The following is a 25,505-nucleotide window of genomic DNA, read 5'->3' on the forward strand; positions in this document are numbered from 1 at the left end:
GTATAGTGTATGATAAAAATGTATGTCTGTAAAAACATGTTTGGTTTGAAGAACTTATACTATGTAAGTGTTTTGTTAAAGATTAACATTAACAGTTTATTGTGACAAAGATTATATTATAATATATGCATGAAATACTTTATTCTGCTATAAGTGCATGTTTTGATGAATGCATGGCAATAAACTTGAATGAAATTTGATTTTAAAATACCATATTTATGTGTTTATTTCTCTTGGTTATACTGTATATTGAGAGTGTTTGTTAATCTTAGGGAGTGGGGTGATGGATAATCACTACAAGAAAATTGATAGTGAAATTTACTGAGGAACTGGATATGATCGTCCAAATGATGGACACATAAAAGTGATACATCTTCAACAGGGTCATACAGATTTCTTATCAGTGATACAGCTGTACGCTGTATTACAGCAAAGCTCTTACAGAGCTTTCACACAATGTTTCAGTTTCAAAACAGAACAATAAAATATCCTTAACAACAAACAATTGTATGAATTGAAGCTATTGAGGTAATTTATGACATTCTCAGAAAGAAAAACAACAGAATAAATCATGTTCATGTAATAAATAGTTTATGTGCCACTGCTTCCTCTTCTGTCGTGTTTCTATTTGTCAAACAGTGGGAGATGAAAACCCCCTATCAGTGTTTTTAATACAAATGTTCTATTCCTTCTGACTAAGCAGACAGTGTGGTGCCTGATGATGCACAAGGCTTGAATGACATTTGCCATTTGAACAGACGCAAGAAAGATAGAATAATTTACTTCAAATAGTTTTTATGTTAACAGCAATGGCAAACAGACTATTGGCTCTCCACTTCAGACACTACTATTAATTGTTCCCTTCTTAATTTGTAAGAGTCGGCCTTATCCTGGGTGCAATTTCATATGTTAAGCAAAAGTCATAATAGAGTTGAACTGACTAGTTTGTCTTTGATGTTTTATGCAATAATAAACAGTTTCTGTCGGAAGAAGTACTTTTTAATTATGAAATGGGCGATTTTTGTTGTCAAACATACGAGTGTTTGCCAGATTTTATAACTGGAGTAGCAAAAAAGGTGGGCGTTGCAGCAAAATTGTCATAGTATTTTTACCAGCCCCATTTGGTAGAACCATCTTATGACAATTTAATTTCCTAAATATATATTGGTGTAAAACTTGCCTAATGAGCAGAGGTTATAACAACTTCTTGTCAATGCTGAGCTGTTATAAATAGCCTGTAATGACAAACCCCCAACAACTTAATTTACATCAGCTTTTTATTTGAATAGAATAATATGCCTGGGTGTTGAGTGGAGCAATAAGATGCAATCAATCAAGTAGAGTGCCATTCATTGACATGATAAACTACTGTACCATGTCCATATTTTTGTAATTAAAAACAGCTTGCAAATGTGAAATGCTACACAAATACAGTGTCACCTCAAAGAAAATCAACGACCTCCGGTTTACAATAGATGTTAAATTTGCATTGGGGATAAAGAGTATTAATTTTGTTGTTTTACCCAAACACCGATGTGTGTTAGCGCTGTATACTCAGTACTTTCCTGAGTCCTGTGAAACAATACCGAAGGCATATGTCGGGTGGGACCTCTGTTGGCAGTCTCCCTATTTTGTCAATATCTTTGTTCAGGGTGCCAGTCAGATATTATTTCAGGTATATTTGAACATGATATGACATAGAGTGAGGTGTTAATTGTTATTCAAGCAAAAACGACAAGAGAAATCCACAAGACAGCCAGACTTGTCTGGTCCTGAGCTACTGACTAGCCTGACACTAAAACTACTGGCCTCTGGCCTGTGGCCTTTGGTCCAGTGTAAACAATTAGAGATGTGTAACCATTTAAAATTTGTTTAATTAAGTAGTTACTGGTTTTTTGCCCAATTGTTCAGGGTGCCAGCCTGAAGCCATACAACCATTAGAGCTGCCATGTAGCCAGAGATCACACCCAAGTTTATGATACGACCTCAGAAGCCGCAGCCAGGGGATCACCTTACAGGGGGTGCAACTTTTTTTCTTTATCAGTTATTATTTTATGAAAACCTATTGACTCAATTCTCATGACATCATGAACCATGACAAATCTTTGTTGCCTCATTTGGGAGCCGGGTTTCCTGTGTGTTACTGAAGAGTATGCATTAATTGGGGATAATTAAACATCTACTTTTACAACATCTACTTTTACAACATCTTTCAAACCATACTTATTTCATAACTAGCTATTTCATAAACAGGCCAGCATCCTATCCCAAGGCAACATGCTCCTTTAAACTAGAATGAACCCTTTTAACTAAAACATGTAAAACAGCCATTTGCTTTTTATCTGCTCTAAACCTGCCGCACCAACCAGATTCCTGTTACAACACACGGATAAGAAACGAAACCGAGAGGTCACATGGGATGTGTCACACATCTTAGACAATACAACCTAATTCAATTCAACTAATCCAATTCCACTCTATGAATTTTTCTGCAAACCTAATAATTCCCACTTCCCTGATCACATTACAGTGATTTCCCTTCTACCTTCACGTGTCATACTTGCCTGGTAGGCCTACTTTCATGTAGTCACATGAGGACTAAAGGGATTGTGTCAAATCCAAATGATTTCATTTTGAATTAGTCAGATTTCTCCAGGCCCTTCTAAAGTGCCTATATTGAAATGATTTCTTGACCACCGAATATTTTATGCTAAAGCGATTTGAGCCACCCCCAGGTTTGACAAAGCCACTGTATAAGAACTGTGTAAATTGTTACAATTATTACTTCATTTTATTATCATATTTCTGGTTGTGAAGCCAATAATTCTCAGAAAAGTGAACTTCATCACTATACATAGCCAGGAGCCACACAGAGAGAAGACAAGGAAGGATCGGTTTAAGTTTTAGATGTCGGAGGCTTAACCCAGATCCAGAGAAGACCCACGAAGGCAGGTATAGGGACTGTAACCCAATCCACATAGTGCCCCTGGTGGGATTTGAACCAGGGTCCCAAAAGTGAAAGATACCAAATGCCAACCTGACAGGCAAAACTCCAAACTCATTGGCTCAGTACTATACTATTGGTATTCATAATAATCAAAAGATCATTAAAGGCAGTGGACACTATTAGTTACTCAAAATAATTATTAGCATAAAACCTTTCTTGGTGACGAGTAATGGGGAGAGGTTGGTGGTATAAAACATTGTGAGAAACAGCTCCCTCTGAAGTGCCATAGTTTTCGAGAAAGAAGTAATTTTCCACGAGTTTGATTTCGAGACCTCAGGTTTAGAACTTGAGGTCTCGAAATCAACCATCTAAACGCACACAACCTCGTGTGACAAGGGTGTTTTCTTCTTTCATTATTAACTCGCAACTTTGATGACCGATTGAGCTCAAATTTTCACAGGTTAGTTATTTTATGCACCAACTGTGAAGGCTAGTCTTTGACAATTACCAATAGTGTCCACAGCCTTTAAATGGAAAAATTTTAACAAATTGAAATCAATAATCGAAATCAACGATAAAATGTTTTGCTGAGAATATGATTGTTTCTTTGAAGGCCACTCTTGATCAGCAAACTCCATTACAAGGAGCTCCAAAATGTGCAAAAAAAAAGCAACTTTATGAAATGCATTAAAATAGTGACCTTTAGTCCTGAGCAGAGATCAGCGTATATTTGCTGATCAAATACACAAGAAAAAAGGTTTAAAATAACACCTTGATACCCCACTGAATAACCCAACAGTGCATTGACACAACGACAATCCAGGGTCCAGTTTTTTATTTAGTTACTGAATATTTATCTTACTGGACTAGAATTGTTGTAAAAAGACCTGAACCAAAATGAGACAAATATAAGAGACAATTTATCTCTAATAATTCCTAATCTGAGAACGCGTTACTGAGTTTAAATTTTGGGGGGCTTAACCACTTTTATACTTTTACATACACCACAGCACTTTTAAAGTAAAATCTTTCTTTAAAATGCTTATCACTACCAAGGTGCTGTAGGCTTCTAACTAAGAGTTATTACCAATTGTATACCTCCCTTTGATATGACACAGAGAGAGATGTTTTAATATTCAAGTGAAAAGCACAAGACCGCAGACTTATCTGGTCACGAGTTACTGGCCTACACTTAACCATAGAGAAATGGACCACGGCTGGGATCTTGCTTTTGGTCCAGTGTAAATATTAGAGATGTGTAAGGATTTTAAATTTGTTTAATAAAGTAGTTGCTGGTTCGTGCCCAATTTGTAAATAACCAATGTGGTGTGACATGGTTGCTAAACACAGCACTTGAAGCCGATAAAAGCCAACTCAATGTGTATGGTTGTGGTTGCTTGTGTCTGCAGAGAATAACCCCCCTTGGTTTGAGCCAACTCTCCTACAAATAATTGGGGGGGGGGGGGGTAAGTGAGAGAAAGCACACCCTTGCAAGTTGCTACACAACTGAGATATTGAACATGAATCAGTTGAAATAAACACCTCCTTAACAACAGACCTTTAGTCTGCAGCTGTTGATCTGAATTGGATGCTGATAGTCAAGTGTCATGTAATGGTATAGGCCTGGTAGGATGCCTGGTAGGGTGCCAGACTCCGTTGCAGAGCACCATCCTGTTGTTTGCAACGGAAGGAGTCCAACCTAGGCTAGCTTGTATTGGACCTACTTAATGTTTGTAATACACATGTCAGTTTCTAGTCTCAACTTGAGACACAATGCAAATATGTTGAGTCGACACACAACTATGAGACAATGAAAATCAAGGTAAACTTGATGGCAAAGTATTGGTATTGTCAAAGAACACATCTGAGAATTCTTTGATTGACCTATACAGGCGCCTTTGAATGTTTTAAAGTGCCCCAGGGGGGCTACAAATGCTGTGATATCAGTGTTACCATAGTAATTTATATTGTGACATCACAATTTGCTTAGCGATTAAAATTGGTTTGCACTTAAGATCAATCTTAACTCTTTGTGACATCAACATGAGGAAAGTGGATAACATTCTAGTTCGTTGTTATCAGAAGGGAACGGAGGAGGAGGGGGGTTGAAACAGGTTATGACTCATAATTATGAGCAAACACATAACACACAAATTAACATTATTTTTCTTTAATTGCAAAATATATAAATTATAATGATACAAATTAAAATGGATCACTTAGTTATAAGTAAATCTTAAAAGCACTCTTAAAAATACTTTCAAAGTTCTGCAATAGACCATATTGAATAACCCCTTTGTTGCTATGAAAGTCACCATCTTGTAGGGCAAAACCGTATGCGCGTATAAACGCGTATATCAATGAACCATGCAGCATGCAGCATGCAGCAGCGCTCTTTGTTTGATTTCTATAGCACACAAGCTTACAGACGCCATGTTGTAGGGCAGGTCATTCTCCCACCATGCAAAGTTTTAAATAATAACTTGAATAAAGAAAATCTACATTAAGATTGCAATTAATATGAGCAAGCAGTGAAAGTTGCTGAATGTGTGACCAGTTTAGAAGGAGAGTGCACCAATAGTGTGTGAGTTGAGTAATGTACATGGAAGCCCAAGGTCCCAAAAATAATTGGACCTGTGCGCGCCCTGCAAGTAATGTTTTGTTAGTGCAGGCATGAAACTTCTCTGAGGTTCAGCTGATTTAATATTTTGCTCTTGAGTTGTGCCATTAAAAACTTAAACACTGTACAAAATGAGCATGTTCAGGACAGTTTCCTCATTTGGGGTGATTATAAAATGTAAGTCTTTTAGTTTAAAACAATGTACAGTAAAACAGAAGTATAGCATTTCTATATGTATATAGTGCAACCTTAATAAATATATTGTAAATGCTTATAAATGGCCAGTATACTTTTTTTTAGAAGCACTACCAGCTGTACAAAAAGAGCTAGCAGTAAATAAACTTCATGTTTAAGTAGAGAAAAGTCATTTATACATGCAGCATTAAAAGGCAGGTCATTAAAACAGATAGATCAATATATATACTGCATAAAAATAGAGAGAGGCTATGACTACAGATAGACCTTACGCATAATAGGGAGGTTCAAAGAACGATGCTCATTGGCTCGCGCACTGTGTATAAAAAAAATGTATTCGCGCATTCTCACCATTTAACTTTTTCACGCGCCGGACAGTCAATAGCGACCGATTTACATCCCTTCAGAAAAATAGTTGTAAAATTGGGAAAAAAAGACCACACAGTTTTCATATGGAAAACAGAATTCTTTAAGTGCTAATGTGACCTATGAGTGGGGTCGCCATTGGCAAAAGAAATGAGTACACAAATTAATGTGTACATTTATGATCAAGTTATCACAAAAATAAAGGGTGCATGTGAGGGGTTTAAACAGCCTTTTTCCCCTACAAAACGCTATGTCAATGCATAAGGACTAAAGGTACTTCATATGCCAAAATATTTGAAGATATCCAACATGGGAAAAGGAAGACATTTCTTGCAAGTCTCCATTTTCTTGACACTATGCATTCCTTGCTTCACTTCCAAATCTTAACTTCATTTTTAGCGAGTAACAGCATTCTTTGCTGCTACTCACTTTCAAATAATATCCAAACAAACTTGACTTTTAAAACATTAAAATGCCATCTTGATAAAACAGTATTACACTTGATACAAAATTTTAAAAACTTTTTGGTTTTCCAATTATTTTTGTGCAAGAATTGATTTTAAGCTTTGGTATAATGTGTGACTATTTATAATCTAGATTTATGATTAATCACATTGGTGGAGTTGGAACTGTCTACATGTAGAACAAACAGCCAATGTTTCTACTTTTGTACACGCTGAGCAGAGCGTCTGATTGTAAACTTCTCAACAAGACATGCAAGAATACAAAACATTTTCAAGGTGTGATACATACTCTCTCAGACGATTAATTTAAAACATATTTTCAGCAATTTATTTAATGTTTGGCACAAAGACATTTCCACTGCACATGCTAGGCTACTTTTTCGCGAGGGCTCAATGCCAGGCTATCTTTTTCAATGGCTCAATGCCAGGCTACCTTGTACAAGGTCAGTGCCAGGCTACCTTTTTCAATGGCTCAATGCCAGGCTTCCTTTTCAAAGGGCTCAATACCAGGCTACCTTTTGCCTAGGCTCAATGCCAGGCTACATTTTACAAGGTCAGTGCCAGGCTACATTTTCCATTGACCCAATGCCAGGCTACATTTTCAAAGGGCTCAATGCCAGGCTAGCTTAAGTCTTGGTCCAAGGCATTACTATCTCAAACTCGTAACGTGAGTACCCGACAGAGGGCGTGCTTTTCATTCTGAATTCATCGTGGCTGGCGACCAACTAAAGCTAGAAATTCAAACCAATAATAGTGACGCATTCTGAATGGCTGGGATGTTTGGAATTAATCCATTTTGGTGCGAAGGTCTTGAAAAGTTTCACCAAATGTTAAAAATCTCAACGCCCACTTGGATATGTTGAAGAGTTGTACAATGAATTTGTGTTATTAAATAAAACTGATGTAGATGTGGGCCCTTGGTGATTTGGAGCCATTATGTCAGATTAATTGGAGATACTTAGCTCACGAATTCCAATCTTACCACTCTTTGACCAGAATCTGTATCTTGCAAGATCTTTACGTGTCACAATTCCTATCACCTACAAAAAAAACAACAACAAGAATGTATACCAATGAGATGTTTGTTTCCGTTGACATTATCTCTAAACTTAACGCAATTTCCACCAAGCGCCCAAAACTCCATCATTAATTAAACCTTGCTCAATAATGATGCCATTATTCCTACATAATAATAATAATAATAATAATAATTGTGGCTTCTTATGTAGCGCAGCTGTCCGTCACTCAGTGACGCTCCTGGCGCTGTAACATACAGTATTTGCTGCAAGATTCGGGACTACATTTGAATTATGAGACCTAATTCTGATATCATCATGTAATGTTTTTACAAGGTGCTGTGGCGCATTTTGCTGCCGATCGGACCAGGAACACCGGGGCGAACCCCTTTTCTTTTTGATAAATGCACTGGGCTCTTTTACATGCATTACATAACACATGGGACCAATGGTTTTAGTCCCATCCGAAGGACGAGGCAATGCTTTACATTAGTGCCCTGGTCATTGGGCCAATAACATCCCTATAATCCATTTTTGTTTGTTATCTAGTAAATCTTGTATTTGTATTCCGTTGCGTTTTTCTCTAGAGCGCTTAGGGACATGTTTAATTACTGTGTTATACACTATAGCGCTCCCTTTGGGGGAGTATACAACCCCGAGCGGCCGTGGCGCTCCGAAGGCCTTTAGCAACCTCTACCCTCACAGGTACCCATTTATACCCATGGATGGGAGAAGCAATTATAGTAAGTATCTTGCTTAAGGACACAAGTGTCACAACCAGGATTTGAACCCACACTCCGGTGACTTAACCACCAGAACTTGAATTTGATGCTCTTAACCACTAGGCCATAACACTCTACAAATCCATGAGTTCTTGGACTCAGACTTGATGATTAATGCCTCCAATACCAGACTGATGTGCTTCATTCTTCAAAGCCAAACTGGACAAGTTTACTTACCCGATTAGCATCATCAATAACGACTAAATGACGAAGACCCAACGCTCTAAAAAGACGGAAAATCCTGGGAAGAGAAGCTTTCTACGAACAAAAAGAGAAACATTGCCAGGATGTTAATAGATGTTCAATTTGCATCGAGGATAAAGAATATTAATTTGGTTTTACAAATTTCTTTGTTAAGCAAACAATAAGTTGGCCACCAGTTGCAACAATACAAAGTTTATAGAATTTTGGCTGGTAACCTGTTTCTGTTGACCAAGATTTTTCTGTGCTAAGCAAATTTTTATGCGAACAGGCATTATGAAATTGGGCCCAGAGCTTGAGCCCAGAGCTCTTTTAAAACCACTCGGTCATGTACAGTCACACCCAACGCCAATAAACACCACAGTCTGATCAAGTGTATACCTTTGATACGGTGTAAGGTGAGGGGTTCATGAACTGCCTGAGATCTATCATACAGTCTTTCTCTAACTCCGTTATATGCACTTTCCTGATGTCTGGGTACCGAGGATAATCATCTCGAAACTGTTCGATGTCGAGACTCACTCCAGGATCATTCCCGCTTGGCCAGACACTGAATGCCTGGAAACAGAATAATAACAGAGCAGTCTGGTTACAGAATAAACTATGATTACACAGGTTTGGCCAGACAGTGAATGCCTGGAAACAGAATAATAACAGAGCAATATGGTTACAGAATAAACTAGGATTACACAGGTTTGGCCAGACAGTGAATGCCTGGAAACAGAATAATAACAGAGCAATATTGTTACAGAATAAACTAGGATTACACAGGTTTGGCCAGACAGTGAATGCCTGGAAACAGAATAATAACAGAGCAATATTGTTACAGAATAAACTAGGATTACACAGGTTTGGCCAGACAGTGAATGCCTGGAAACAGAATAATAACAGAGCAATATTGTTACAGAATAAACTAGAATTACACAGGTTTGGCCAGACAGTGAATGCCTGGAAACAGAATAATAACAGAGCAATATGGTTACAGAACAATGTGAAATTAGGATCATACAGGTTTGGCCACACATTGAATAATAACAGAGCAGTGTGGTTACAGAATAAACTACTTGTGTTGGATTACACAGGTTTGGCCAGACACTGAATGCCTGGAGACAGAAAAAATAACAGATCAATATGGTTACAGAACAAATAGGATCATACAGGTTTGGCCAAACAATGAATGCATGGAAACAGACCAAATAACAGAGCAATATGGTTACAGAACGAATAGGATCATACAGGTTTGGCCAAACAATGAATGCATGGAAACAGATTAAAAAGAGCAAGAATGTCCAAAGGACTGGAATATTGGATGGACAGAATAACATCGCTACAGAATAACATGACTACAGAATAGAATGAATTTAGTATCACAAAGATACAGAAATGGATAAAAAGAAAGAATTCTTACTTTATTTTTCAGAAGGACAATAAGTTGTGACCTCAGGATTGTACCTCTGAAAACACCAAATGTCATGCTGTCCTAAAGTACAAAATGGCATATATAATGTGTTATAAATCTTGGTTCCTCAATGCACTTTACAGTTTCAAGCTACCAAACACCTTTAAAAAATGATCCATAAAATAAAGTTAGTTAAAGTAATATACAAACTAAATGACTGAAAATTGCTTGGAGATGCATTTGCTATCAGATGCGCTCTCATGTAACACAGAAACATACAGCACATATGCGTCCCATAACCAGCAAAGTGCTATGTTTTTCTGTATTGCACTGATATTGTATTGACAACTAATTTTATATTAGAGAAAGAAACATGAACTTACTGGAACATAAGGGTCAACTACTGGAAAGCCGTTGTGATTTGACTTGGTGTCTTTTAAAACTTCGAGGATTCGACCAACACGTTCTATAACATTGAATGTAGTGACTGGATGCGCCATGACTTCCCTGTCAATAAAAACACATAAGTACCGCAAAATTACAATTTTGTGAGCTTTATAAATGTGACTGTGCTAGTTCTCATGACAATGCATTGAGTACACATTCCACATTCATAAGAGTGCTGTCCTAGTCTTGTGCACTGGACTCAAGTTTTGGCATTTAAGCGTTACAAAATAAGTCCACGTGTCACAGAATGTGCACACTACGTGGACTTACATCCACACATTCAGCTCTATGTTACATACACTCTGTGGACATTCCTTATTTTGCTGTTTACTTAAGAAAAAAAACATAGTTTTAACGTGACCAAGCAGTCGTCTAGTTCACAAACCCAAGCTCTGGTGTTGTCAGCAGAAGAGTGTGGGTTCAATACCCCGTCAACACACTCGTGCCCTTGAGCAAGGCACTAAAATAATTGCTTTGTAAAAGTTAGGAAGGTAGTACAATGTATATTCTGCTCTACAAGCAAGGATCCTTGTTGGTGATACCCATGCCTACATCCTTATAGACTATATGAAGTGGATAACTCCTTTTTCTGCCCCAGAAGTAGGTGCCCCTGGTGGCAGTTGATTTGGGTCAATATAGCCCAAATTAGTTACATGTTAGAGTAGCCCTCATCTTGAGGTGGCCTTTTGTGGCCTTGTGATGTTAGGTGATTTCTCATAAAAAAATGTACAAAATATAAAATAAAAAAAATAAAAAACCTACTCACATTGCATGGATGTTTGTTGATAATGGAGGGGGATCCCAGTTCAATAGTGGGACACTTTGCAGCTCAATGTGAATATCATACAGACCATGATTAAAGATATCACCAACCCACTTGGCAAGCACCATGATAAGCATCAATGGTAAGCCGAGGTTGATATTACCAGTGGCTTCCATTAGGATCACAGTCAAACTGATTGTCATACGCACTATGCCACCTAAAAAGAGAAAATGTATGTATTAGGGTGGAGTTTTGGCGAGAGTACCCCAAAACATATTTATTTAATTATTTATTTGATTAGGCCTACATGTACATGTACATATCCTTATTTTAATATTATAATTAATAGGGTAGATGGCCTTAGCTTTCGATCCAAACTGGTCCCTTCTTCAGAGGCATACAACAAGTACAAACAAATACATATCCATTTATAGAAAAAGAGAGGGGAAAGGGATTAAGGGAAGGATCCGGGAAAATAACAGCCAATCAAAGTTTCTATTTCAGAAACAATTGGTGGCTATGAACCAATAGGAGTAAAGTGGCGAGGACAAAGGATGTTTAGTAATATTATAATATTATTATATACAACAGCACAATAAGCGCCAATTACAGAATGGAAATGCCAAGTTTTAGATGTGGGAGGAAAACCCCAATGAACCTTTATCATGCTCCCTCCATCTTGGTCATATTCCTTGTACCGAATAACAATAATGAATGCTAATAACCATTTTGAAAATAGGAACCAGACTATTTTGTTCTTCCAGCTCGGTTTGGTAAGATTGATATCAATGAGAGATATTCAAGATGGCTGCACCGTGATTAAGGTCAATATGGGAAAACCCATGCAATCAGGCAGGGCCTGAAAACCTGAACCAACCTGCAAGGCTGTGGTCTTAGGTGGGATTTGAACAGGGGTCCACACAGGGGAAAGGCAGGGAAAGAAATCACTGAGCAAACATTAAATAAATCCTTATTGTATTGTATTGTAACATGATCACTTGATGTAAGAGCTTCAGTCAAAACCCTTTCATTTCTGTCCAATCATCACGGGTTATTTGGTTTAACCCTTATACCGATGTGTGTAAGCACTGTATAATAATAATAATAATAGGTATTTGTAATGCTCCAAATCAATTTCTAAACAGATGATCAAGGCGCCAGAGACAATGTAAACAAAACAACACATAAACAAATCCAGTGAATGCTTATCATACAATAACAATAACACCATTTAAAACGAAACAACAACAACAATGGGAAAAGTCAGAAAGCAAGAGGGAAATCACCACCAGGCCTGCAGCATTGAGCCAAAGACAGTCCTGCAAAAGCTGGTCTCTCTATGACGAGATTGGCAGGCCAAGCCGAGCGATACCGGACACACACTAAAACATAATATTTAAGATCAAAGTATACTCAGTACTTTCCAGAGTTCTGCAGTCTCTGAAGGGTTAAGTTCACTAATGGGGCATCCTTGGTTTTACTATCAGAAATTAATGCTAAATAACAACTACAATAATTTAAAAACCCTTACCAAGTTGAGCTGCTGCTCCGAAAAATGCGTAAATGCCAGGAGTGGATAATGTCTATAAAAAGAAATCAAGTAAATTAAAGAAAGAAAACCAAATTAAATAACGGAACACTGTTTTAGTATGGTAGAGCTTCTAAAGCAATTCTATCCTACAGATGTAATTGCTAACAAGTTTTTATAGAAAATGTGTTTCTTGTAGTCACTTTTCTATGCAAAGAAATTAAAAACCTAACATCCTATACAGTTTTTAAATTTTAAGGAAAATTATTTAGATGTGTAATCCTTCAGTGGAAACAAATTTGCAATCGATTTAATCAATTCATATTTCATTCCAGCAAAACAATACAGATAAACAAACAATAATGTAAAATAGCAATCAAAAGTTAGCATATAAAGCAATCAAAAAAGCAAATGGATAAACAACTCAGACAGCGTAAATGGAAAAGGGTCACAAAGAACATACACACAAAATGTGTGCATGAAACCATGCTAAGGCAGTTTTGAAATATAATATTGTTGTGTCAGTTTAACAATGATGTGCAATAACATGTATACATGTATATCACAACAATATTTTATTTGTACTATTTTGAAAATTGATGTAACAATTCCATAGAGTGATGGCTGGTATGTATTTATTTTGTGGGGGAAAAAATAGTTATCCATCCAAAACAATACAGTTGATATGTATTGTATTTATATTTATTTCATTTCTCTGGAATAAAAAGTACAATAATGCAAATTAATTAAAATACAGCACAGATCAATTTAAATACAGTAAAGAAACAGAAACAGCTAGAGCCCGAATGGTTTGCCTAAAAGAAACACAGTTCCTGTCGAGAGGCTCTTCTCTACTGATGAATAACATTGCTAAACAACAATCAGAAAGGAATGATAAAAAGTAACACAAATGAACAAGGGTCAAAAAGAGGAATACACAAAAAATGTGTGCATATAACCATGCTCAGACAGTATAACCACAATCAAGAGGGTAGGATAAAAAGCAATGGCAAATATATGGTTAAACAGTTTATGCAGACAGTTTAAATAGAAAGAAAAAACAAAAAAGATCATACACACAAAAATTGTGCATGTTAACAAAGCACACTATCCTTGTGTCAGTGCAACAAAGTTGAATATAGCACATTTCTTTTGTACACAAAATAGTTTAAAACTTCAATCAAAAGGGTTGGATAAAAATATATGGTTAAACAGTTTATGCAGACAGTGTAAATGCAAGAAAATGGCAACAAAAATTGTGCATGTTAACATGCAAATACAATATAAAAGTACAAGATCCTTGTGGCAGTGTATCAATGTTGAATATGGCACATGTTATTTGTACAAAAAATAATGTAAAACAACAATCAAAAGGGTAGGATTAAAAGCAATGACAAATAAACAGTTCATGGAGACAGTGTAAATGCAAGAAAAGGGCAACAAAAATTGTGCATGTTATCGTGCAAATACAATATAAAAGTACAAGATTCTTGTGGCAGTGTAACAGTGTTGAATATGTCACATTTCATTTGTACAGAAAATAATGTAAAACAACAATCAAAATGGTAGGATTAAAAGTAATGGCAAATATAACAGCAACAAATGCAAGAAAAGGCAACAAAGATCATGCCCCCACTGATCGCTACGAACAGTTTTAATCACTTCAAAAAAAAAAGCTGTAAAATTAAAAATTAAAAAATCACATAGTTTTCAGAATGAGAAAAGCACTCTTGAGGTTGCCATTGTGACTGAATTTGGGGGGTTGCCATTTGCCCAAAAAAATAAGTAACAACAAAATTGTGAACAAACATGACAAATGATCAATTCAAATAAATGGTTCATTAAAGGGCAACAATCTTGATTTCTGACAGAAATGAAGTTTAATCATGTTTTAATACTAAGGCAGAGTTCAAAGTTCACTTACAGCTTGAGGGAAAGCGTCGTGCATTCCCGTTCCGATAAGTCGTCCCCACGCTGCCCCAGCAAGCAACGACGGAAGGAATAGTCCACTGGGCACGCTCAGACCGTACGTCCAACACGCTAACAGGAAATAGACCGCGCAAAATATGCCCAGAGTATCTATACCATAGGTACCTAAAAGCAAGAACAGTAATTTTCTTTAACCTTGCGAGAAATGATGATAACAAATGAAAGATGTACATTTTTACTGTTTCTTTAATCGAATCAACCGGACAAACTGTGACCTTAGTTCCCCTTCCTGTCCTAGCAACATATTAGGCTGACAATTCCGCGTTTACGAACACCATTCGTCGTTTCTGCGCTAACTGTGTAAGCGTAGAATGCCTAGTAACGTGGAGTATGCACTCACACAAGCCAAAATTCCCGCTTACCCGTGAAATATGCTTGACGCTAGCACAAATTCCCAGCTTCCATAAGCCCCGATTCGTTGCTTACGGTAAGCAGAGCCATGAAATTGGGCCCAGGTGAGTTTGTGGATCCAGCGGAGTTTTGGTCTTCCGACAGTTTCCAATTCATGGATTTGGAAAGGACCTCCATTATGACTACTTACCTGGAGCAGTATGGAATAAACTCTTAACAGACTCCTCTGGTGTATTGAAGAATAATGAGGCTGAAGCACTGTACTCACCATCATGGCAAAACATCTGAAATAACGAAAGAAAAGCAATACTTCAAGAAAAAGTGTAAAGCCTGGCTCATACTTCCTGCGAATGCTATGCGAACTTGATGTGAATTTGACGTCACAACTCTGTTTTCTCTGCGAATTCGTAAGAGAGTCGAGCACACGTCAACTGCTGCGTATTACACATTGCGAACTTGTGACGCCAACAATTGCTTCGCAGGAAGTATGAACCGGGTTTTACATGTGTAAATGTTTGTACACGGCTCATGCATTTAACTCGTTCAGTGCGAAGGTCAAAAAGTGTCATCAATCGTACATGTACGACCCATTAACCATGTTAACATGTTATCACGAAAGACATTATCACTCAAGAAATATTGTTGGCATTAGGGATTTACCTAGGCAACACAAATCAGCAAAATACATTTATAATAGATTTTTTATACTTTAAAATTAAAAAAAAAAAATTGCATTTTAGGTTCAAAATGGCAAACAGACCCAGCACCGAAAGATTCAAGGGTGATACATACTTCGCACACACAAGTCTTACTTCAAAAATTGCGATACACAGTTACCTTAACTTTTGGGATTAATTGCTAGAACTGGTTATTATCACAGACAAAATTTGCTGCTTGAATAGCAAAACTTATTTCTAATTAAAAGTGAGGGGGAATCAGGCATAGACAATAACACATACGTTATGACATCAAATTTTTGCTGGCAACCTCGCCCTCCCCTTTCATGCTTAGCTAATTTTTGTGCTTAAGCAGCTCTGGTATAAAGTTATCCATTAGGCAAAAATACTAAGCAGTCTTTTCCAGATTGTCTGCCATGTCTTGTGCTGTCTATTGTATCAAAAGTGTAGCAGAAAACGGAAGTGTAATATCACTTACTTGTGCCAAGCAACCGAATAAAAACAAACATACTTGTCTTTGTGTTGAATTTGATCTCAGAACAAGCCCACACTTATTTGACAAACACTTTCAGGGAGATTTTTTACCTGTAAGGAATTCTTCATGTTGCTGACTATGGGCTTGCAGTCATCGCTTAAGTAAATACACAGAAAGGATAATGTGACGGTAACCGATGCAACAATGAGGGCCTCCATCACACAAACAGCTCTGGAGTAAACATACCTAGGGAGAGGAAGTAATCATGATCAGTAAATAATCGCAGAGTAATTTGACACTACACAAACTCTCATCAAACCGTTGTTTTTTGTTGTTAAGAAATAGGTCATCAGACACAGACAATCCTGTACCTGTGATTCTTAAAGATATTATACAAGAATGGCAAGAATAAAAACATCAGTGTTTGCTTTTAGTCTGAAAGATTTACTGATTACGAAATTCATACATTTGTGTATTCAAGCAAGACACTTAACCATTATTGCTTCGTTTCTAAAGACCCCACGGTACACTTATCGCTATTAGAGAAGGGTTTTGCTCTTGTGTGTCTGGCAGTGCGTTTATCTTCAATCATTTGAAGGCTGCACTCAAAAGGAAGAAGAAGAAGCCTAGCAAGTAAGATCAAGATTCTAAAGAAAATTAGAATCCCATTTACAATCATATACAAGTTATATTCTTTATTCCCGATTCAAAAATAACATCTATTAAACCATTGCGGTACCCACTGTTAACATTAAGATTCAAATTGCCACTAGACATGCTAGACCACCGAGCTAGCTGTGGCAAGACATAATTTGCCTGTAGATTTTGTTTTTACAAAACTCTAGATGGTACCAAGTATGCATGCTTAAAACACCTTGGTGTCAGGGTTAAACACATTATACAATTAGATACTTACTTTAGTCTGAAGATGGACAATCTATAATTGACTGCATTGAACAATGCACCAGTTAATCCACCAAATACTCCCATTAATAAGAACACTGGGATCTCATAGCTGAGGTACATTACACCCTGAAATAGCCAGAAAATATGGAATATCAATTGAGCATCAATTTCACACTTCTTCTCATTGTCTACAAATGTAGCAATTCTATGGCACCTTCATATCTCCGAGAACTCATTTCTTTCAACACATCTGTCTATTCCACCCGCTTATCATCTGTCAAAACACGCTGACATATCACCAAAACTAAGTCGCGTACAAGAGATCATGCTCTTCAAGCCGCTGCTCTCCGGCTCTGGATTTCTCTTTCCTTTAACATCCGGGAAGCCAACACACTGTTTAAAAAATATTTACAAATGACAGGCCTTTTCTCAAATAAATGTTTCTTACCTCAAACTGGCCAAAGTTGATGAGGCCAGGATTGGATAGGTTCCATGGTTCCTGATGCCAGAAACTGAGTAGAACATTCAAGGTGAATGTAGAGATCATCGACGCAAAGAACTGGAATAAAAACAATCAAAATAAAGAGTATATATTTGCCTACTCTTACAGAAATGTCTTTCTTTATTCTACTTCCGCGGAGTAGATTTATCGGATGTTCAAGTGTTAAAAGACCCGAAGTGGTCTAAAGATAAACCCCCTCCCTGAATGGTTTATCTTTTGTGGGTTGAACTCGTTTCGAACTAACTTTAGAACACAACTGTCCCGGCCGTTTCTCTCGACCAATAGGAATGAAGAAACTGTCTTATACGCACAGATGCAAGCGCGCGTGTCACGCCCATGTTATAACACTTTTTACTGGTGTTATATCATCCGTTCAAACAACACTGTGTTGCCCTTTAAACCGACCAGAATGGATAAACTGTCTATGGTATTTATGAATGGACATTCTTCATAACAACTTGTAAACATATACATTTTGCATAATAATTTTAACTGTTATGTGCTCTCGAACTGACTGGTCCTGGAGAGAGCGCATTATAAATTCATTAATATATTATTACTATTGTTAAATATGGAAATAAATGTTGAGTTTAATTGAATTGAATTGTAGAAGCCTTACTATTCTCCAAGTCAGAGACTGATTCCAGAAACTAGCCCCTTCCTCTAATGCAAATAGGACTCCGCCCACAGGGGCACCAAAGGCAGCGGCCACACCTGCTGCAGCTCCACCAGAGACAAAATCTCGTTTCTCATGGTCCGTCCGAAAGTATTTAAATAACTGTAGAGGAGAAAAAGAGAATAAATAACCATGACTTCAAGCTTAAAGTATTTCACGTTCTTCAAAATGTAGAGATAAGATTTAAAAGACTCGTGAAATATCCTGAACATACATGTACTCTGGATGTGTGCCCCCCCCCCCACCTCCTCTTAATTTACATAATGCAATTTTGGGGGTCTACAGATCGGTGCATCACCAGAAATACAAATGTGGACTACAAATTTAATTATTGTAGGTTTCGGGCAATCAAGTTGGCGTAGTCGTATCTTGCCTGCCACCATGTGGATTGGATTTTCAGTCCTTGCCTGATTGTTCTTTTTTTGCCTTGAACTTTTCTTGATTGTCTTCTCTACCCACAGGGGACTTGGCTGGTACAGTGATTAAGTTTGATTTTGTGAAAGTCCTTGGCTTCATACCAAATGGCAATCAGGTTGGCGTAGTCGTATTTTGCCTGCCACCATGTGGATTGGATTTTCAATCCTTGCCTGATTGCTTTTTTTTTGCGTGAATTTTTCTTCATTGTCTTCACTACCCACTGGGGACTTGGCTTGTACAGTGATTAAGTTTGATTTTGTGAGAGTCCTTGGCTTCACAACCAGATTCAATAAATTAAATAAAAACATGAATAATCAATTTATAATGAGATCATTTAATTCAAATCCTGCTTGAAGCGTTCCTGAAACCATCTCAAATCCTTAGGAGTATGCAGCATCAGCTGTACATGTACATGTAGCTTTGCATCACCATCATTGCTTTACCTGTAGAGGCCTTGTCACACGATGAAAGTTTTACAGGCAACTTGGATGCAACCAACTGCAGTGCATGTAAAAGGACCACTTTGGTAGCACATAAATCATGTTTGAATGAAACGTTCCATTCCTGTCACAATCTCAACACCTAAGGAGTATGCAACATCAGCTGTATACAGCTTTGCATCACCATCATAGCTTTACCTGTAGAGGCCTCGTCATACAAGGAAACTTGGATGCAACCAACTACAGTGCATGTAAAAGGACCACTTTGGTAGTACATGAACATAAATAAAATGAAATGGATTGATTGGAAGATACATACTTTACAATCCTGTCGGAATGTAGTGGATCTTCCTTGTGATACGCCAGCTGCTATGACTGACCCCGAGTGAATCATTGGACCTTCCTGTAGTAGCAGAAATAAAAATGGCAAAATTGTATTCTTAGTCCCAGATGCAGTTATCATATCTATTGCATTCCCTGGACCTCTTCTCAGAATGTTTTGTAAACTTTGGTGTGATCCCTGGCTACACAGCAGTTACAGGTTGAATGGCTTCTGACTGGCACCCCTAACAAAATTGTCAAAAATAGGCTCTTTAGAACCAATGGGCATGGTTGCATCACGAGTTATCAATAGCCGTTTTCCTAGTATTAAGTGGACATGTTATTAGAAAAATTATAACGTACACTGATCCGGCATTATTTTATGGTCACTTCAACAACTTCACCATGCCCAAGGCCTGGAATTTCATCTTTGAACATGTTGAAAGGGCAAGGCCATTTTCATTTTGCAAAGGGCACTTCCATTGGAGAATCTTAAAGTCAATGTGAAACTTTTGAAGGGCATCAAGACCAAGACCAGGGGCAACGGAGGCCATGGCCTCCAGGGCCTGCCTCCATGGCCTGCAAGTATTTTCAGGCATGCCATCGATTTAACAAAACTATAGCTCTTCCTAACTTAAGAATAATCTTAGGACTTTAGGACGAGTCCCAACCCTGCACTGTAGCATGCAGACCTTAAGACTAATCCTAAGTTAGGACGAGTAACTCGTCCTACTCGAGAACAGACAAGTCCAAACTCTGTGTGAAATCGACCCCTGATGCCCTACTTACATCACTAACCAACCACTAGTTAACTATTGCTCTTTAACTTGTTCTTGGTTGTTGAGTTATCATACGGTGATAGAGCTGCTATAAGCAGAAAATATTGCTTAAACATTTACTGCTAAGCACAAATGAGCAGGATACCAGTCACAAACTGTACATAAGACATTGTAGTTCGACTGGCAACCTTATTCTGCTGAGCAAATTTTGATTGTGTTCATGCCACGTTTATGGGCCTAGGTGAATAATCCCAACCTTACCTTTCCCACTGAGAGGCCTCCAGACACGGCGAATATGACCCCAAACATTTTACACAGCAGTGTTTTGAAGCGGACTACATGAGGTACCTTCACACCATTGAGATAGCACTTAATCTGTGGTATGCCACTACCTGCTGCTACTGGCTGTAGTCAAAAACAAAATACAGTTCTTTTATTAGAGCATTACACTAGTACATCTCAATAACTAGGGGAATTAACTTTAAAAAATGCAAACAATAATTTAAAGGGTCTGTCTGTATACGTTTGGTTTTTGGAACCGGCCTTCCAATAAAAATGTGTTATGAAATTTTCTTTCAGATATTCAGGTATTGCCGAATGAATATGGCAAGTGAATATGTCCCTAAAAAGAATAATCCCTAAAAGTTATACAGTTTATACTCAAACTTTTGGGGATAACATCTTTCCTTAAACGCATTTCTTAGAAGTGAATTGTTTCTCATCAAATGCATTAAATTACCCATAGCTGCTGCACTTCTAATGCAATTGTTTTAAGTGTTATCTATCTAGTGATCTATGACTAAACATATTTTGAGGTGCTGGAAAAAAAAAACAATTGATAAGGAAAAGCATGCATTACAGGATGCTAATATTTATAGTCAAAGTATTCAGAGGATGTATTAAGAGCACATTAAAGAAAAATTGCACACTAATTAAAAAATGAGTGGATAAACACAATAATAGAGCTAGTCATAAGCGATGGTAATTAGATGTGCATTGACCATGTATTTGAAAATGTCTAGATATTCTGTAGCTATGATATTTAATGGTACAGACTTTACAGTTGTTTTCACTCCCAAATAGTTGAGTCGACAACAACTTGTATTTATAACAAAGGGCACAAACTGAAACTACTACAATACAGTGAATTCATATCTTGAGAATACTTCTTAATTTTTGTTGTTTAACACATGACCATACCAAATCAGTTGCTTTTAAGCATAAGAAATAAACTTATTGAATGTTTTTAAAATATATCAGGTGAAATGACAATTTTTAAGGACAAATCTAGAAAATACTTAATTTTTATTAGCAGTTTCAACACTCTTTAGGGGTATTTCTCAACTAATGTTGTTTGTTATTTCAGTGGTAAGAACTATCTCAAAATGTACGGTCATACCTTGACAAAAAAAGTGCAATGAGATCTTATCTCATGCCATTTGTTTGGTTACATGTACGTACAATACATGTACATAACACTTATGACTATGTGATGTTGATGAATGTGCACATTTTTTTATTACATCTTATCTTAATCACACAACAGTGAGTACACAGTGCATGTTTATGGCAAAACCTGTGAAAATACACATGTACAATAAAAAGAAATGCAGTGTCGCAGTGTACTTGTGCATAGAACATTATAGTATACATGTAGTTAAGTAGTACGACACATTTAGGCCCATACAGCATCAATATCTGCCATGATTGATGCTCATTGTTCCCCAAATAAATAACATGTAGCCATTTGTCATTCATTACACCATCTCTGCCCCCTCAGGAAAACGACTCCTGGGTGAAAAGAAGCAATTATGGTCAAGTTTCATCAAGCTCAAGAACACAAAGTTCATGAGCAAGATTCAACCCATACCCTTAAGACTTTGAGTTGGGTGTACTAGATAGGCTGCTTGGCCACAACATCTCATGGTGATTTGGTTTTGTTTGCTTGGGTAAACGTTCCTAGAAAAAGTCTGCAGTTTCTAATACCACTTACCTCTCCAAAGACCACTAGCACAGCAGCGATGAGTACAAAGAAGGTATCGATGGCTAGCCAGACAAGGAATGGTTTAACTGCATTAGCACCATCAATATTCATCGATATATCTGTGGCAATTCGAGTCAAGGATTGAATCTTGAAACAAAACTTTAAAGTAACTGCAAGCATTCATTTGAATTTTAAGACTAAGCTGTATGAATAAAACTGATGGTACAATACATGCAACAAACTTATTAAATTTTATAAACTGATGAGAAGCTCACTTCAGGCGAGCACCTGAATTTCAAATATTTAGACAGGGAAATGATTTTTGAGTCTGAAAATTTAAAGTAAAAGCTGTAGAAAGAATACATGCGCAGCCACAACCTTTGGTACACTTTTTGTTACAAAGAACCAAATGAAATGGCAACATACATGTAGTATACACAGGTATAAATATTGAGTAATTGCAGATCTTGTATTCGACAAACTCATTGACACAGCAATTGTACGCTAATGATTTTTAAATAAGGGAATCAATGTGTGGTGAAGAGGTTTTCAACTAGTGGTTTCAACCCGCCGGGGCCTGGTTCTTGATAATTTTACCGAGACGAAGTTTCCATTGTTTGACATCAAACAGCCAAAGGGGTGTACAACAGATGGGAAACTCTGTACAATTACCAAGTTACATGTCAGTGTTTGTGTTCTATCTAAGATATCCAAACTATATCTATCACCACTCATGTTCAGCTAGCTGTGACATAATAATAATAATAACAACAATAGTGGCTTCGTATATAGCGCGCATGTCAGTCACACAGTGTCGCTCAAGGCACTTTAACATACAGTATTTTAACGCAAGGCTTGTGGGACTACGTTTTTGAAATATGAGACTACTCTTTTCATAGCACTATGCTACCAATCAAACCAGGAATATCAGGGCAAATCCATTCCCTTTTGATAAGTGCACTGGGTTATTTGACGTGCGTTGCACAACACAAGTTTCTTGCTTAAGGAAACAGGTGTCATGATGGGACATCAACTGACATGTTTCATTGGGGACTTCTCTTTTAGGGAAACTGCTTCCTTTTTCTCTCCGACTGTTTACCTTGTCAGAAAAAAAGGTTCTGAACTCTATGATCTCCTTTTTTTCCCTTCAGATCCTGGCATTTCTAATCATACCCGTCACTCAAATATAATGTAGTTATTATCTTTGAGCCGTTGAAGACTGTGCACATATGTACTAAAAATATCCCCAGGCAACAATGGGAAATAAGAACGTAGGTTGACACACTTTCATGATAAGAAAGAAAGTAGATATTAATCCCGTCTCTTCCTGAACAGTGCTATTTGAACCATGACTCTTTGTGCCAGTGGCTACATTTTCATTTTTTAATACTTTTTTAATAAATCACAACTAAATTTCATTTAGTGTCTGGCAGAGTGAGAAGGGTAGGTTAGGTAAGTATGCATTGCCTGGTATAAATATGATAAAGGTCACAACTAAAAGGTATTATACAGGCTTGGTTGAGCTGATTTGCATGTAGATTTATTTTTCACAGAACACGGGAAAGTACTGAGTATACAGTGCTTAAGGACAAACCAAAAAACATTCTTTATCCCAGATTCAAAGTTAACATTTATTAAACACATAACAGATACATTTTATTTTTTCAAAGACTCAATTTCATTGCTTGTGACCTTCTGTGGAGATTACAAGATGTACTTTTTGTGTCAAAGGTCATGGAGCCCGGCGTCCTGCAGCCAGGCACCCAACGATCTATGCACACAGCATTTTCAATTCGTGCAGGTAAATCAATTGATCTATGATGTCTAAAACAAACATGTACAGCGTTTACGAGAAAACAAATTGCAGCTTTTCATGCACGATCTTTACTCATTTTATCCTCATCAATCAAATCAATATTGCTGTAATCATGATAAAGTCGACGATAACCGACATTCAAAAAACAGAGTGCTTTTTTATATTACATCCCTGAAAAATTAAAAGTTACTTGTTGTGAACCCTACATGAAACCCAGTTCATGTTCAAACAAAAAAAGATTGATCGTTGTTACTTGAAAGTTTCCATCTGAGACACCTCTGACATTTTGATCGGAAAAACAATTCATCATAGTAATTAATTCTGTGGCCAGAGATGCAGTTGATACTGGACCCAGTGTCACCTCGCTAAACAGAACGGATTTGACGTTCATGGTTGTGAAACACCAGAACAGCTATGTTGCCGTTTTCTCAGCCAGTAAACACCATATACAGCTGAAAATTTCTAATGTGACTTTTATTGTATCTTCCTTTATAATTTTGTCTATAGATCAGCATAAGCCTTTGTAAGGTGTGGCGGACGTGATAGGAGCGTACTGTTTGGTTTGGGTGTATACCCACAAATTTACCCAAACCTTATAGTGAAGTAGCATTGTGTCCAAACTATGACCCTACCGTTAAGAGACTGATTGGTATCTGTTCTCAGAACCCAGGTTTTCACATTCCTCTTAATGTCACATTACACTTGAGCTTTGTTTCCTGATACCACAAGCTAAAGTAGATTGTATACAAATATTGTTTGTTTGTCTTTTACATTTTTATTTAAAGGGTATGATGTTTAGGGTATGTATGAGCGTCATGAGCATCACGGAGTAATGGATTTGAGCACTATATAAGAAGACACTAGAAAGCCTACGGAAGACAACCATACTGATCAAAACATTGAGTTGTCAACCACTGGTTCTTTTCAGAACAAACACTACTCAGAACCTCACCTATTAAATGCATACTATTTGGGTTAGCACTGTCATATTCAGTACTTTCCCCGAGTTCTGTGACAAAAAATCACAGCCATATTACTCGGTTGGGATTCAAACCCACGACCCTTGCAATTCTAAAGCAATGTCTTACCAACAAGATCACTGAGATTGCCCAGTAGCTAGACAGATAGATTACTCGTGTGGGATTCAAACCCATGACCTTTGCCATTCTAAAGCAGTGTCTTACCAACAAGATCAACGAGATTTCCCAGTAGCTAGACAGATAGATTACTCGTGTGGGATTCAAACCCACGACCCTTGCAATTCTAAAGCAATGTCTTACCAACAAGATCACTGAGATTGCCCAGTAGCTAGACAGATAGATTACTCGTGTGGGATTCAAACCCATGACCTTTGCCATTCTAAAGCAGTGTCTTACCAACAAGATCAACGAGATTTCCCAGTAGCTAGACAGATAGATTACTCGTGTGGGATTCAAACCCATGA

The 25,505-nt window shown here is 37.4% G+C and overlaps 1 protein-coding gene across 1 annotated transcript in view; it reads right to left on the bottom strand.

Moving 5' to 3' along the window:
• Positions 1–5,101: 5,101 nt before the first annotated feature.
• LOC117292545 (H(+)/Cl(-) exchange transporter 7-like) overlaps positions 5,102–25,505 on the bottom strand; it is a 29,059-nt gene continuing 8,655 nt past the window's right edge. The window contains exons 6-21 of the mRNA XM_033774635.1: positions 22,255–22,364; positions 20,523–20,666; positions 19,481–19,564; positions 18,248–18,406; positions 17,575–17,685; positions 17,137–17,252; positions 16,331–16,466; positions 15,259–15,352; positions 14,653–14,822; positions 12,732–12,783; positions 11,204–11,417; positions 10,374–10,497; positions 10,000–10,071; positions 8,973–9,149; positions 8,568–8,648; positions 5,102–7,632 (exon numbers count right to left, since the gene is read on the bottom strand). Coding sequence (XP_033630526.1) covers positions 7,537–7,632; positions 8,568–8,648; positions 8,973–9,149; positions 10,000–10,071; positions 10,374–10,497; positions 11,204–11,417; positions 12,732–12,783; positions 14,653–14,822; positions 15,259–15,352; positions 16,331–16,466; positions 17,137–17,252; positions 17,575–17,685; positions 18,248–18,406; positions 19,481–19,564; positions 20,523–20,666; positions 22,255–22,364 — 1,940 coding nt within the window. The 3' untranslated portion in view covers positions 5,102–7,536. The remainder of the gene's footprint in view (positions 7,633–8,567; positions 8,649–8,972; positions 9,150–9,999; positions 10,072–10,373; positions 10,498–11,203; positions 11,418–12,731; positions 12,784–14,652; positions 14,823–15,258; positions 15,353–16,330; positions 16,467–17,136; positions 17,253–17,574; positions 17,686–18,247; positions 18,407–19,480; positions 19,565–20,522; positions 20,667–22,254; positions 22,365–25,505) is intronic.

Source organism: Asterias rubens, chromosome 7, assembly GCF_902459465.1.
Source record: "Asterias rubens chromosome 7, eAstRub1.3, whole genome shotgun sequence".
Classification (NCBI taxonomy): Eukaryota; Metazoa; Echinodermata; class Asteroidea; order Forcipulatida; family Asteriidae; genus Asterias; species Asterias rubens.